The following is a 14,769-nucleotide window of genomic DNA, read 5'->3' on the forward strand; positions in this document are numbered from 1 at the left end:
AGTACCCTATTTATAAGTCGGACCCGGAGCTAAAAGATAACCTATTTCTTCTTATGAATGGAAGGAAACATAAAAACTACGCTAAAACCGAGTGAATGTATGTCTTTTTATCCCTTTCTTTAATCGAGACTTTCATACAGTAGCAACAACTCTCCTTTCAAGTGAGCTAGAAGGGTATGTCAGAGCAGGTTGACAGGTAGGCTGGAACCTTAGGAGGTATAGGTAGGCTTAATGAATTGGTAATCGATCGGGCAATTCGTTAAACGATATCTGTATTATGAGTACCTCTTCTGAACCATACCGCTCTTCTGGTAAACGGTCTGAATCAGTAAAAAAATGAGTTCCTTCTTCAAATCCATCGGTCACATCCGCCTTGCGAACTGTATCGGTCAACTATAGGAAACTCGCTTGGTAAAGGTCAACGGTCCTGTTCAAGCATTGGCGCATAACGGGAGGCTAGCTCAGTAGATTAGTTCTTTAGTTTAGGAGTGAATGCTTTGCTTTCTTTTCTTTGATCTACTCGTTCATGAATTCCATCAAAATAGTAAATAGAAAGAATTTCAAATCACAAATCATACATAATAAGCAATTCTTGTGAACGAAAGAGATATCCGATTTGAGAGTCAGGACCTTAAAGCTGATTATGGTGAATCCGGTGATAAGACTGGCAAAGCTTCTTTGCTCTAGGTAGAGGCGGCTGTGCTTTTCATTTTCTTTGATCTTTCCGCGAGGGCCTCTGCTTTCCTCGAACGATGACTGAGGAAACACATCCAACCTCGAATGCTGAGACAAGACCGGGCACACTTCTATAATATAATTAAAGTAATATAAGAAAAGGGCCGAGAACTTTGATACCAGTGGAGTGCGATGACATGATGACAAGGCCTAATCGACCTTCTAGAGCAGATTCTCGACCTTAAAGAGCAGATTCTATACTAGACTTGTGGCTTCAGGAGATGAAAAGCTTGATGAACCCCGACCCACTAGACCAAGTGAGTGATGTTGCATTTCGAGCACAGGCACCTTTGACCTAGCTTTCGACAGAGAGAGACAAATGGGAATGCCAGGCACAACTCTTTGCTTTGAAGCATGAGAGAACGAGAACATTTCCACTGCTTTAGTTGCTAGAACCCCCGCCTGGAAGACAGCACTCATCCCTTCCTTAATTAAGTAGTACTAATCCCATTCCTTTAGAAACCTGTCCTTTCCAGTGGAATAGCTTGCAGAGTAGAGTGATTTCCTTGCTACATAGGTTTCAGGTTCAGAAGACTCTCTTCCCCGTATACTGTATTTACTAGTCAGGCCCGGTGGAGCAATCTCGAATTCTCGTATATCAATGCTACATGAATGATTCACATAAGGGAATTCCAAGTGGGTCGAATAGGACTAGGGAGCTCGCTTCCATCTACTAAAAGTTCTCTACGGGTGGGGACAAGGTTGGTTTACAGTACAGACAGTTTCCTAGCTGGCACTTGAGAAGTGCTCGTCTAGTTAAGTGATTCCTAGCGTAGAACCCTTCTGTGTTGGAATAGTTTCCAGATTATGACCTTCTCTTTTGATTGAGTGAATAGCCATGCCATGGATTCTCTTTTCTGGGCTAGCTCTATACCATTTCCATAGTAATACTGCCTTGGTGAATCCCTTATCTTGTTTGCAGCATCATTCTCGATCCCCTTATTCCCTTCCCAAGAAGGAATCATATCCTACGGCTAACTCATCCTTATATGGCTCCCGGATCCTTAAAGAGAATCAAAGGCTATCTCGAGGGATGGTCAGAGAATCGGTTTATCTTCACGGCACTAGACGGCACCTTTATGAGTGCGTATAAGCTTGCTTTAGAGCTAGAGCGTGCATCTAAAATAGTTTCATATCCCTTTCCATCGATCTTTCTTGGTGCTGTAGTACCCATTCCTGCTAGCTTGATCTGGTGGCCTTCTCTTGGCCAGGACTATATATAATAGTTTATTGAGTGCTTCTTAGGTTGGTTCTCTTGAAGTGCATAGCCCGGCCCCTTTTCTCTTTCTTCCAACGGAAAGGGTTCTCTTCTCTTCTGGTATGGAGTTCGACTAGAGCCTGCCGCTTTTCCAGGTTTGGGTGTGGGTGGATCTCATATCTTAGAGGACAGGGCGGGGCTTATTCCCAAGGTCAGGTCCCATGCCGGTGGACTTGAAATACGAAGATCTTAAGCTAAGCTACGGGGCCGGGAATATACTCCAGGTTGGGAGATCTGTCCTGCCATCGGGCATGCAAGAAGCTATGTGCGCAGGGCATCAGAGGCTTACTCAAATGGAACATACGAATCCAACCTTGCTTGACTCTCTTTTTCATACTTGCCCTCGGGATCAGTGGTAGATTTGTAATGTTATTACTCATGGGTAGCAGATGATGGATCCATTTCTGTTGAAGCAGTGGAGTGAAGAGGAGGGTTGGGTCCCGCCTCACAACGAGCCCGGGTAGCTAGATAGGTAGTAGATAGCAGTCCGGATAGTGATAAAATCTGAAATAATCTTCTTCTTGATTGAAAGAAAGCCTGTGCCGGAAATAGAGAGAGTTCTGCTCTTGGTTGACATAGATCGCTCTACTCTCGAATTGACATACATAGAGTTGAAAACATACTCCTCACAAATGATCATAGTTCACTACTAATGAGCGAGTAACTACTAACGTTACGAGCAAAAAGACGAATCTACTTGGTTCATATCATATGTTCCGCTCCGTTGACAGGTTCATATATGTACCTGATGTTCATGGAAACAACAGGATGATAATCCGTTGATGGGAAACTCACTTTGCTATGCTAGGAAACTGACTAATGAAACTAACAAGTTCAAGTGCTCTAGTCAAGTAGTAAGCTCCAGTGGGAAGCGCTAGTCCAGATAGAAAGAATAGACAGGAGGATTGCCAGGTTGGTCCGCACAGGTGCATATCTGTAGGTTTCAGCACGGGATTCAAGATCGTTGGTACCCGATGTTCAGTTCATGGGAATGGGAATGTAGGAAACTCTCTCTTCCGTCCGGAACATATAGATAGATTGATTGCTGTAGCAGCAAGTCAACTAGATCCAGTGAGGAATGAGAACCTTTCCGGGGGCAAGGGGGGGCGAAGCTACTAGCTACTATTACTATTGTCTATGGATGTCCTAACACGAACGGAGTCTATACGAGCAGAGGAAAGCGAAGCGTATTGGTTGGTTCGGATTTCAGAGTGCACTGGTTCTATTCTAACTAGACTCGCATCATAAGTTTGCCTGCTTTAAAATCCCGCAAAAGTACTACTGGCAGCTCCTATATGAGGTTGATGCCACGAAGATTATCATATCTACATGAAAGGAAAATGAATGGAAAGGAAAATGAATGTGATGTACACTAGAAAAGATACCAAGCAAGAGGATGTGCGCAACGTCGCGCTCGAAAGTCTTGTCTATGAAACCAAACCCTAGTTCCGTGAGGAGGAAGACTCTCTTCGGTCGAGGGATGGATGGACTAGTGCCGTAAGGATGAGTGATGCTAGAGGGAAGTAGATCAATAGTAAACAGGAGATTTCTTTGCGTATCACGGATCGAGCACACAATAGAATGCTCGAACTACACTCTCCTAGCATCAGGCCTATGGTCCATCCAAGGACAGAGCTGTAATCAGCGCCTTTCTCAGATCTTCAGATAGACAGAATTCGTCGTACACGCTTAGCCATCTCGCCCGAGGGACCCTTCCCCATAGTCCCGGCATTTCTAGTTCCGGCTAACCAAGACCCTGAAGGCAGATGTTGGAACCGCTTCTCGAACAGGAATCACAGACCCAACTCATGCTCTTGTTCTTTTTTACTCCGTTTTTTCGCAAGATGCAAGGACAAGAAACGCTAGTTTTCAATCAGGCCGAACTGTTTGCTTCTTCTTAACTGAGAAGCCAACCCAGCCTTAAGTGAATAGTGCAAGCATCTGCCATCAGCATCATTCCTAATAGTTTTTGCTGAAATAAGTGTAACTGCCTTGTACCCGCAGCTGGAGGATCTTCTCTCTATGGATTCCTGAGAAATGGAAAGTACCATTCTATACCCCTTCCCTAGCTTAAGCCCTATAGACCAGTGTTGTTAGAGTCCCGGGTTGGTAGAGCTTGGACCACCGATTTGATAAGCACGTCTTTTCTGCCTTCGACATGGAGCACCTCTTTTCTGGCATAAGACAATCTCTTCTCGCACCAGCCCTACCTACATCAGTGATTGCTCGAAAGAACTTATTAATATAGAGGGAAGCCGCCTGGGCTGAAATGCTAGGAAAAGAAGGGTTTCAAGTCTGTTCCCATTCGGGAGTTGCATATTAGAAGAAGTGATGTTCACTAGCATTTGAAATGGAAGATACCGACTACTGATGGAAGAAATCTGGAACTGAGCACGGGCAATAGCTGACAGAACGTCACAGACCACAGAGAATAGGGCGCCCATCTCTTCACTTTCTTAAAGCAATGCGTAAGGCTTTCGGCTTTCACCTTTCTTTGTAAAACAAACCCAATATCTTGACTTCCCAATGTCGCCAATGTCGATAGGCCGGGTACCATCTTGACTTTCCAATGTCGCAAGTCAATCAGAAAAGGAGAATCCGGGTACTGTCAACCAAGTTCAGATAACCAAATAAACCAGTATAGTATCTTTGGATCAATTGAGAAGCTTCAAGTCCGTTATTATCTCAATCCGTATATTTTGCTTTCTTTCGCGCGGGAAGCGCAAGCCCTTGCTTGTGGGTCCTGATAGAGCAAGACTACGTCCTATCTATCTACACCTCTCCAAACACAATATCTTGAGTACCCGGAACCATGTTCAGTGCTGCAAAAGCGCAGCTGTAGCCCCCTAGAATCTTCGGCTCCTCGTTTTTATTCAATTATGAAATGACTCATTTTGATGGAGATTTGTAGCATCATTCAAGTAAATACAAATTGAGATCGTAGAAACATGAGCTTGTGATATAGCTACACCTAATTCCAGACCGGTTAATGCTAGAACTATAAATAAGGGACCAAGATCTCCTATGAAATAGAAAATATTATTCAGAAATAGCATAGTCCAAGCAAACCCACTTAAAATCTTTACTAAACTATGACCGGCCATCATATTAGCAAATAAACGTATTCCTAAGCTTAATGCACGAAAACAATAAGAGATTAGCTCAAGGAGTACTAAGAAAGGTGCTAACGGCAGTGGGACTCCCGCAGGTAATAAGCTAAAAAAATGAAGCCCATGTCTTTGAAATCCAACGATCGTAATGCCTATAAAAATGGAAAATGAAAGAGCCAAAGTAATGAGAAAATGACTTGTCACTGTGAAGCTAAAGGGTATCATACCCTGGGGATTACGAAATAACGAAAAAGTAAAAGTGACCGAGATGCGAGGGAAAAACTTTTGTTTCACATTTCCGGAAAGACCACCTATTTGTTCGTTTACCAGGTTCAGCACGAAATCATAAATAAGCTCGACCAAGGATTGCCATGCATTTGGCACTGACTTTCCACCTCCCTTTTTCGTAACAACAAAAAAAAGAAAAACGACCAAAACGACAGTGAGCAGCATATACAAGACTTCATTTGTAAATGATAAATAAAAGTTGCCCACATGAAGATCAATTATTGGGATAATGGCAAATTGATCCAATGGGGTTTCCGGGTAGGCACCAGGCAGATTCTGGATAAAATTATCCATACCACCACCCGCCCGAATATCCTCTAATATGCCCTGCCAAGTTTCGCCATTTCGGTGGCGGGCTCCCAATACTGTTCTAGCTAAATTGACTGCTCCCTGTTCGGACTCATTTTGGCCCAAATACTCTTCTATTTGTAAAACTATTGTGACGCCGGCAATTCGCTCAGGCGTTGGCGTTATATCCAAGTTTGGCGTTATAGCAAAGTTCTGAGAGATGTTGGTTGGGAAAAAATCATGTAGATCGGGAAGACGGGAACACTTACTACGAATTGGTTGATTCGTTGTAATAGCAGCAAATAGCATATTTCTATCCTTCATATCCGTAGAAAGAAATCTCATCTCCAGGTAACTCCATCTTTTTCAGCTCTGCTCGCTCACTTTTGAAAGGAGACTGATCTTGACGTCGGCGTTGGTTTTTCCAGCGAAACATTCTTTCACGAACTTCCATGACAAAATGCTAGTTGCCTTGTAACGCATACACTGGAGCGTTTGTCCCATCGACGAAGGCCACTATACGCGTTTTCTGAAGAGCAACATTCTCTTATAACCAAACATCGCAAAGACAGAAAGGAGTATCCTGAACGTAAGGCCAATGGCTAGCAGACTTCGCGGAACACTCACGATATTCAGCTAAAGCTGGATGCATATTATATCTTGCCTTGGTAGAGCGAAACTTTGAACCCAACACAAGCAACTCTCCCGGTTTAGCGATATTGATGGGTTCCAGCCTCATTCCACTAGCCCTAAAAGCATTGTAAATATATAAAAGAGGGGGAATGGATTCTACAAGAAAAGGCGGGCAAAGGTAGTTCAGGGGTCAATTCTTGGAGCATAGCTCATTTCTAAGTCCCCAACCCATCTCATGCTCGTGCTGTACGCGATCGAATCTTGCGGCCGGATAGAGCAATGGAATCACCGAGTCGTATGAAAAGAGGGCTCTTCTTTTTAATCTTAACACAAAGGCTAGCTCCCCTGGGGGTTGTCATATTACAATCATTTGTATTACTTTCCTACCAATCCTGAACTAGCTATGACCCTTATAGCGAGCCTCGCTTTACCGTTTCAGATAGAAACATATGGCGCTCCTAAAGTCGATTGGATACTTTCTTTTTTATTGAATTAAGCTAAGCCGTGGACTTTATCACGTGAAGAACTCCTTCTTATGAGCTCATGGACTTGATCAATGCTAGTTCAAGTTCACGTCATATTAGGAAATTAGTTCATTAATTCGTTTATTTGCCAACGAAGAAGCCTTGCGCTACTCGGAAAGTACTGACTAGAGGGGGGGGCGTGTGGATCCACAGTCCTAGCCATTCTCACAACGGGATAATAAAGCGAACAAAGACCATGAGAAGAGATTACAACATCCAGAACGAAGCCTGTCAAGCCAACCTTCCCTCACTGTGAAAATGCAACATCCGGCGTACTCATTGGCTTTGACCTCAGATTCATTACTTGCTAGAGAAGTAGTTTACATAACTGTCACAGCTCCAATGCGATAATCTTGTTAATCAGCAAAGTCGCTAGCCTAAATAAGGAGTTTACAATCGCTTGACTATAAAGTAAAGAGCGGCTAATGGGAGATTGCTTGAGTAGGCTCAGTAAGGGATTACCCGCGGGCAGGGTGAAAGAGCTTTCATTAATAGTATGAACTGGTGGATCAGCAAGATAGCTAGAGCTCCTTAAAGGAAAGCAAAATCCAATTCTATATTATATCAAACTATAAAGCAAAGATGAGGAAGCTGCGCCTTTACTCGCTCGAATTAGAGGAAAAAGGGGATATGCAGCAGTAACAGCTTTTCTTTCAATAGTAAGCAGGAAATGCGAATAAGAGAAGGGTAGAAGAAGCGATCCGCGCATTTCCTTATTTCACAACGGATTTGACTCGTTAGAGAAATCATTTCTTAGGTATGCTACATTCTTTGAAGAAAGAGTAGGTTCTGCTATTTAAGACTTAGAGGAAGTGATTTCCGGGAACTAGCAGACCAAGCCAATCAACAAGGAAAGCCTGTCAAGCAAGGAAGCCACCAAGAAAACCTTTAATAAGCATCTCTAGCGCAGTCACTTCTCTATAGAAAGAAAAAACCTGCAGTCAAGACTAGTCACATTAGTGAAACAAGTGATTCGCTGACATTCAATTCAAATAGAAAGAGTAGTCACAGCTGCGACAAGTTGCTCTAAGAGGAAGGAGTTGACTTACTTTCAATTCCTAATATAGCAAGAGCGGATTTTTTTCATGTAGCATTTCTACCCCTATAGGATTTCCCATCTTAACCGAGAATGGGTGCCCACCTTGTACGTACCGAGAATGGGTGCAGCCCACCCCATCTAAAGTAGCCTGAAATTCGTTCCTCTACAATCCAGAGCAGTCCGAACATGTACCGCGATCTGGACGGACAAAGAATGCCGTACACTTGAGTGACCCCCTTTTCTGTGACCACCACCAAATTCAAAAGAAGAGGTGAGATCACCCTGCAAAAATCCTTTGTAGCTCTTAAAATATGGGCCAACCTCTCCATTAATATTGATACTCACTGCACCTCCTTCTACCACTTGTTTAATCCAACCTCTCCACTTCTCACTAAAGAAAACCCTTTTTAAGCAAAACCTCTTGTAGAAAATCCCAATTCACCCTGTCATATGCTTTTTCAAAGTCTAGCTTTAGTATGACCCCCTCTTGTTTAGTCCTCCTAAGCTCATGAAACACCTCATGGATAGTGATCACCCCATCTAAAATATTTCCGTTTTTCATAAATGCCGTCTGACTCTTACTCACCACCTTATCTGCAACTCTCTCAAGCCTATTTGTCAGTACTTTAGTCACAATTTTATAACAAACATAATATAAACATATTGGCCGATATTGCTTGATAGTTGCAGCATCTTTCGTTTTAGGAATCAGAGTAACCACCCCATAATTAAGTCTTCTAAGTTGCAACTCCTCAGCATGCGGGCTATCAAGCATTCTTTTGACCATCTCTTTAACCATCTCCCAAAAATGTTTCTAAAAGATTACTGGTAAGCCATCTGGGCCAGGAGCTGTATTGGTTTTCATCTCTTTAACTACTAACTCTAAAACCTCCATAGTGAAAGGCTTAGTCAACTCTTCATTGTCTAGTTCTGATAGCATGTGCTCTGTTGACCAAGGGGCTTCCACCAAGAGATATGTCCCCCCTGTCCTCTGAACCAAATAGTCTCTTATAGTAACTAGAAATGTGTTCTTGCAACTCTTTCTCATCTTGTATAACATTTCCTTCATGTTCCAAAGAAGCAATATTACATTTTATGTGTCTTCCATTGGCAGCACTATGGAAGAATGAAGTATTTGCATCTCCCTCAAGTAACCACTGACAAACTGACTGACAATGTGGACTGCATGAGCAATGTCAGGCCGGGTCACAGTGAGGTACACAAGGCTGCCTACAAGATGACGATAGCGAGTGGTATCCCTCAAGAGGAGTACCATCACTAGGGCGCAATTGGAGATGGAGCTCCATGGGTGTAGCGGCAGTGTGTGTATCAGTAAGACCTGAGCGTGAGATCAAATCCTGAGTATAGCGATGCTGAGAGAGATAGTAACCATCATTAGTTTTATCAACCTCAATTCCCAGAAAATAACGGAGAGAAAATCAATCTGACATCTTGAATTGCTCACTCAACTTTTTATTAACAAAAGCAATGTACTTCTGATCATCTCCAGTGATCAACATATCATCAACATAGAGAAGAAGCAAGGTACGACCGCGGTCAGATGTATGAGTGAAAAATGCAGGGTCATGCTCACTAGAAGAGAAACCAGCAGCTTGAACCACAGAGCTGAACCGCTCAAACCAAGCACGAGGTGGTTGCTTTTTTCCCATAGAGGGCCTTTCGAAGGCGACAAACATGACCATCAGGAACTTCAATACCCAGAGGTGGCTGCATATAGAAAAAACTCATGTAGATCACCATGAAGGAAAGCATTTTTGACATCCATTTGAGAGATTTGCCAAGATCGAGCTGCAGCCACAGCAATCAGAGTACGAACAGAAATTGAAACAACGCAACCGTACTATCTATTTACGATAATTTGATTGCTGACAACACGACAACATCACGCTTCTCTTTCTTATTCTTATTTATATCACTGTCACTTTACCGGGCCGGAAAAGTGACACCGTCACGTCTCAGGGTCGTATGCCTGGAACAAGAAGGGTCGTCGTACAATTTCGGCGATTACAAAAAAGAAGGAGGCGAGCTCCCTATCCCTCTTTGTCTTTCCACTTCCCTCGTTCAGGAACAAACACTTCGCCAAATTCTTTTGAGTCCCGGCCCGGTTTTTCCCCACTAACCAATTACGTTACGACCACTGAACAAACTTGGTTGACGAACATGGTTTATGCGCCGCTAATCTAGCGGCTTGTCGAGCATTTGACAAACTCACACCATCCATTTCAAATGGGATTTGTCCCGTGGACACACGAGCAATCCAACCCGTCGGATTTCCTTTTCCTCTTCCCATTCGAACTTCTACGGGTTTCCCCGTAATAGGAAGATCTGCGAGAACTCTTACCCATATCTTACAATTTCTTCGGAATTGTCCGCTCATAGCACGATGGAATTGTCCGATTGTAGCCCGACGCGCTGCTTCAATGGCTCGATATGAAAGACGACCAGCTCTACAACTTTTGGTGCCATATCTTCCAAAACCAAGTTGTGTACCATCCGGTTCGCGACCCCTACTACATCTGCATTTAAAATATTTACTATATTTCGTACGTTTCGGATATAGCACGTCCCTTCTTATTTTGACTATATGAGATCCGCACTTTGACACCTGAAATTCCGTTACGAGTAGATACTTCCGCATTTTCTGGTTAAATACATTACAAGATGTTTTTCCATACTTTCCGCATTCAGTTCTAGCTATTTCCGCACCCCCTAATCGACCAGAACAACAAATACGTATCCCCTCCACCCCTTTTGGCATTATTAATGGAATATCCTTCACTATTTTACTAAAAATGGAACGAAATGAGATTGGATTGTTCCTCAGTTGAAAAGAGATGTCTTGAGCAATCAGAGAAGCACTTTGATAAACAGATTTGATCTTTACCGACTCAATTAAGGTATTAGTGTTTGTTCTATTAGACAAAAAAGATCGCATTTTTTGCACTTCGTTCAAATAAGAGTTGTACCCGTACGGAATTATCCTCTTTCTCAGTATGATCTCTATCATCATCTCTATTCCCTTTATCAATTTTCCTATCCTACCTAGGTCTATGAATTTCTCTATCAATTCCATTACCTTATCCTTACCCATGAGGTTCCTACATTTGATCCTAAATTGAGCTAGGAGTTGTTTCCGGGCATACTCAAAAAAAGGGTTATTATACACCCCAACCCCATCCCTTGGAAAAAAGAAGGTAGCACCGAAGAAAGGAAAGAGCGATATGGTGGTTTTTGTTGTTCCCGCGAAGCGAAGATCATTCGCTTGGCGAATGAAGTGGATCAACCTCTTTTTGGCTCGGGCCAAACACTTTTTCTCGCTGGTAGAGCTTTCTAAAAAAAAAGCAATGCGAGAGCGTATTCTCTTATCTAAGCTTCCTCCCTTCGCTCCCCCCATCGTAGATGGTTCAGCCACACCCGGTGCCACGAAATGATTGAGAACTAGGACGGGGTCGAAATGCATTTTATTCTTAGTATTAAAAAGTATTGCATGACCGAATAATTCAAGGAGGGGCGCACAGCGGGGAGGGTCCCTTTTAGTAGATGACTCGTCGGGCCGTCAGAGCGGGACTTCTTTGGTAAAAATAACTTGATTCTATTCCTTTTTAGTAAGGAGGCGGCATTTCCCATAAGGAAAGGTATGTCATTTACAACCCCGGCGTATTGAGGCCGCTTGAAGGCCCCGCTCACCCGAAGTGATTTATCAAAATTCTTCTTTCTCGATGGTGATCGGTCATGGTATCCATAACGTTGCATCTTTTTCGGCCAAATCCGGATTTCGTTTTGCTTCTCCCGGTCAATCGACTCGACTCTTTTCTCTGCCCCCGGCCTCTCACTTTGTTTCGTTCTTCCTCTGTACCCTCGCTTGAATGAAGACACCCGATCGGCCCGACTTTCCCAAATGTCGGCCACCAGCCCTTTTCCTGTAGTACGGGTCTTGATTTCTTGTCTTGTTTTCGTTTTAGTCGTGGTGATCGCCCGGGAAGAAAGAAATGAATGAATGTCCTTTTGGGAAAATGTAGAATAATACACCTACCGAGACGAAAGCCAAGGGCGAGTTTCGTAGGTGGACGTATCGAACTAAAATAAGATCTAAGATTGACATCTTGATACAATGATTTACCATAATAATAAATAGAGTCAATGGTGACAGAGCCGTGGGAAGAGCCGCTTCTTTTTTGCGGCGGGGGCTTCCATTCACCAGCGCAGACTACATACACGTGCTCTCTGAACCGTGCTAGATAGTCACCCATCACACGGCTCTCAAACCCAACCTGTGGTGGATCCCGGGGGACAAAGCAAAGTCAAAGCGCTTGATCCTTTGCCCCATACTTTGAGATCTTCCTCCCCGCCGATCAAGCAGCAACGCAGCTCGTGATAGGCTTAGCTTAAGCCGCTAACGTTCGGTTCGGATAAGTAAAGTCCCTTCGGTCGGTTCGCTCAGGTGGTCTTCCCTTATTTTCCCTAACGTTCAGAGTTGTTCTAGTTTGAGAAAGGAGCACCGCCAAGTCCACTAGGGGCGCCCTGAATGAATAAGAAATGGACAGCTGAGGTCAGGCTTGCATGAAAAAAGAAGATAATAAGTTAGATGTACACACCTGAGGTTGGTAAGAACTGAGGGACAATGCCCCCCCTCACTGGGCCCATCAGCGAAAGCAACTGCTACTTAATCGTAGGTTTGCTTTCGTGCAAGGCCCCCGCTGCTGGAACAGGCGGTTGTCATTTTCAAGTAAACGCCCCGCCCCCTTTCTTTGCCCGCCGGCCGCCTAGCTCGTTATTCTTTGAGATCTGGATAGAGTCTCGCTTCGGGGCGGGGGAAGCATGGATTCGATAGATCTATCGAATCCATGCTGCAAGCAGCAAGCGTAGGCTAAAAAGGCAATAGTCTAACGTTGGGGTAGGGCGCGCCAAAACAACCGGGGGCCCCGGAGGGGTCAGTACAAAAGTACTATATTCTTTCCACTTACTTTCATTGGCTAGCTGCCTTTTGTAGCGCGCGTACTCTGATCCTCTTCTACGAATCTACAACTCTCTTTACTGAGCGAGACTTCATCTATATCCCTAAAAGTGGATTTGGATTCCCATTTATTCTTTGAATGACAGCTTCAACTAGGCTCCACCTTAGAGAGGGTTTTCGGTTTGAATCAAGATAGGGTCAGGGGCGCGTCGGAACGGTAGCTGCTTAGTCTCATCCGAGAGTCCAATCTCTTTTGTGCTTGCTTTTGTGTCTTTGAATAAAAAAGAAAGAAGGGGGTCGATTTAGGCTCCTTCCCTTCCACTGCATAGCTGCGCTATCAGGTACTACGAGCCCTCTGCCCCACGCATCTAACCAGCTCGCGTGGTTCACCGGTTCCACCGAAAACTCTCATTTGTTGAAGCGGAGCATAGTGTGGCATCGAGCGAGAAAGGTCTCTTTTTTGGTTTATTCACTGATCTGAAATGAAACTTAGCACTTGTTTTTTTATTGATTCCTGGGGCTAGGCGTTCGCAGAATCAGTCTTTCCGAACCGCAGACGCACTTTTAAGATCAGTGACGGCCTCTCCAGCAGAGCTGGGCGCCGGGGCCCTGGATGCGCTAGCGATCGGCACATTAGGGGAGTACTTGCCCGGGTTTCTCGGCCTGGTATCCTTATCCTCGCGTTCATGATATCTACATTCAACTGTGCCCCGGAGACACGGTCGAAGCACGCCCGCCCCGTGTGCGTCTTTCACGACATGCTCTGGTCCCGGGTTTCTTCCTGTGGTCTTCTAGCGTTAGAAGAAGTCGTGTCCGTCCCGGACATCTGCAACGTCCTCTCACGCCTTTTTTGGGGGGACAAACAAAGATCAGGAAAAGACGGACCGAACCCATTCGGTGACTTTCGCGGTCGCCCTCACTGAACCGACTTGGATCTGAACTACGATTCAGATCAAGTCTTACCGAAATTGGATTTCCTTTTCGTGCCATATGTCGCTTAGACTTTACTTTTTCCCCTTTCCGCCCTTTCCTCTATTTGTTCGATAGGGTCTTCGTTTTATTCGAATTCTAAACCCATTGTCGTCCACAGTTTCCTTGTCGACGCGAAGGGGCCAGCAGCCCCCAAACCAAAGTCTGAGATCAAAACTCATACCGCGGTTGTGGCTTGAAGGCCGCATGGAAGTTCTGAAATATTTAGAGAGTATGTGTTAGTACGAGATCGCGCTATCAACTTATTTCATCTTTCTCGATGATTAGGACAAAATTGTATCCCTTAGGAACCGTACATGCACCTTTGTTTGGATGCCGATCTAATATTGTTACAATACGAAATACTTGAAGGCCACACGCAATTGACTCACCTACATTTTATGCTCCCACCCTTTTGTAGAAAAAGCCTCTGCCTCTGGGGAAGTGCTCACATCAACTCCAATTTGGATGGAGCTTCTCGATGGGTTAGAGCGTTTGCGAACCAAAAAGGGGAAAAACCCATCCTCCAAAGTAGTGAAGTGAGCCAGTACAATAAGACAATAGGTCTCATGGGCCAAGCCTGCTATCAGGCAGTGAGTGGGAATCAATCCTGAAAGAGAGAAGGTCTAGTGCTCTCAGAAAATATTTGATTCGCCGAAAAATTGGCTTTATCAGACCAATCCATGTTCAGAAGCCTTCCATCAAAAGTCAGTGGTCTAGGCCGCTTTCCTTGACTTTGAGTTGGATCTCATTCTTCTTCCCGGCACAAAAAGAGGGTAGACTTCATCCGAGACACATGGGTTCTTTTGCTTCCTTCAAAGAACTCGTCTTTGAGCCTCTAAAAAGAAGGGCATAGTATCCCAGCCACCTAGACCACCTAAAAGGAAGGAATTGATCTTTAGCTTTGAGTGATCCAATCATTGGTGAATGGGTTCAGTAAGGTAGAAGGA

The 14,769-nt window shown here is 44.2% G+C and overlaps 1 protein-coding gene and 1 pseudogene across 1 annotated transcript; both read right to left on the reverse strand.

Annotated features, from left to right (window-relative positions):
• Positions 1-4,757: 4,757 nt before the first annotated feature.
• Positions 4,758-6,390, reverse strand: LOC119315013 (ATP synthase subunit a-like). Its single transcript, XM_037589684.1, has one exon. It carries the CDS (start codon positions 6,022-6,024, stop codon positions 4,867-4,869), a length of 1,158 nt encoding a protein of 385 aa, XP_037445581.1. The 5' UTR covers positions 6,025-6,390; the 3' UTR covers positions 4,758-4,866.
• A 3,146-nt stretch (positions 6,391-9,536) lies between these two features.
• Positions 9,537-14,389, reverse strand: LOC119315014 (annotated as a pseudogene).
• Between the last annotated feature and the right edge of the window lie 380 nt (positions 14,390-14,769).

This window comes from Triticum dicoccoides, chromosome 6A, assembly GCF_002162155.2.
Source record: "Triticum dicoccoides isolate Atlit2015 ecotype Zavitan chromosome 6A, WEW_v2.0, whole genome shotgun sequence".
Lineage (NCBI taxonomy): Eukaryota > Viridiplantae > Streptophyta > Magnoliopsida > Poales > Poaceae > Triticum > Triticum dicoccoides.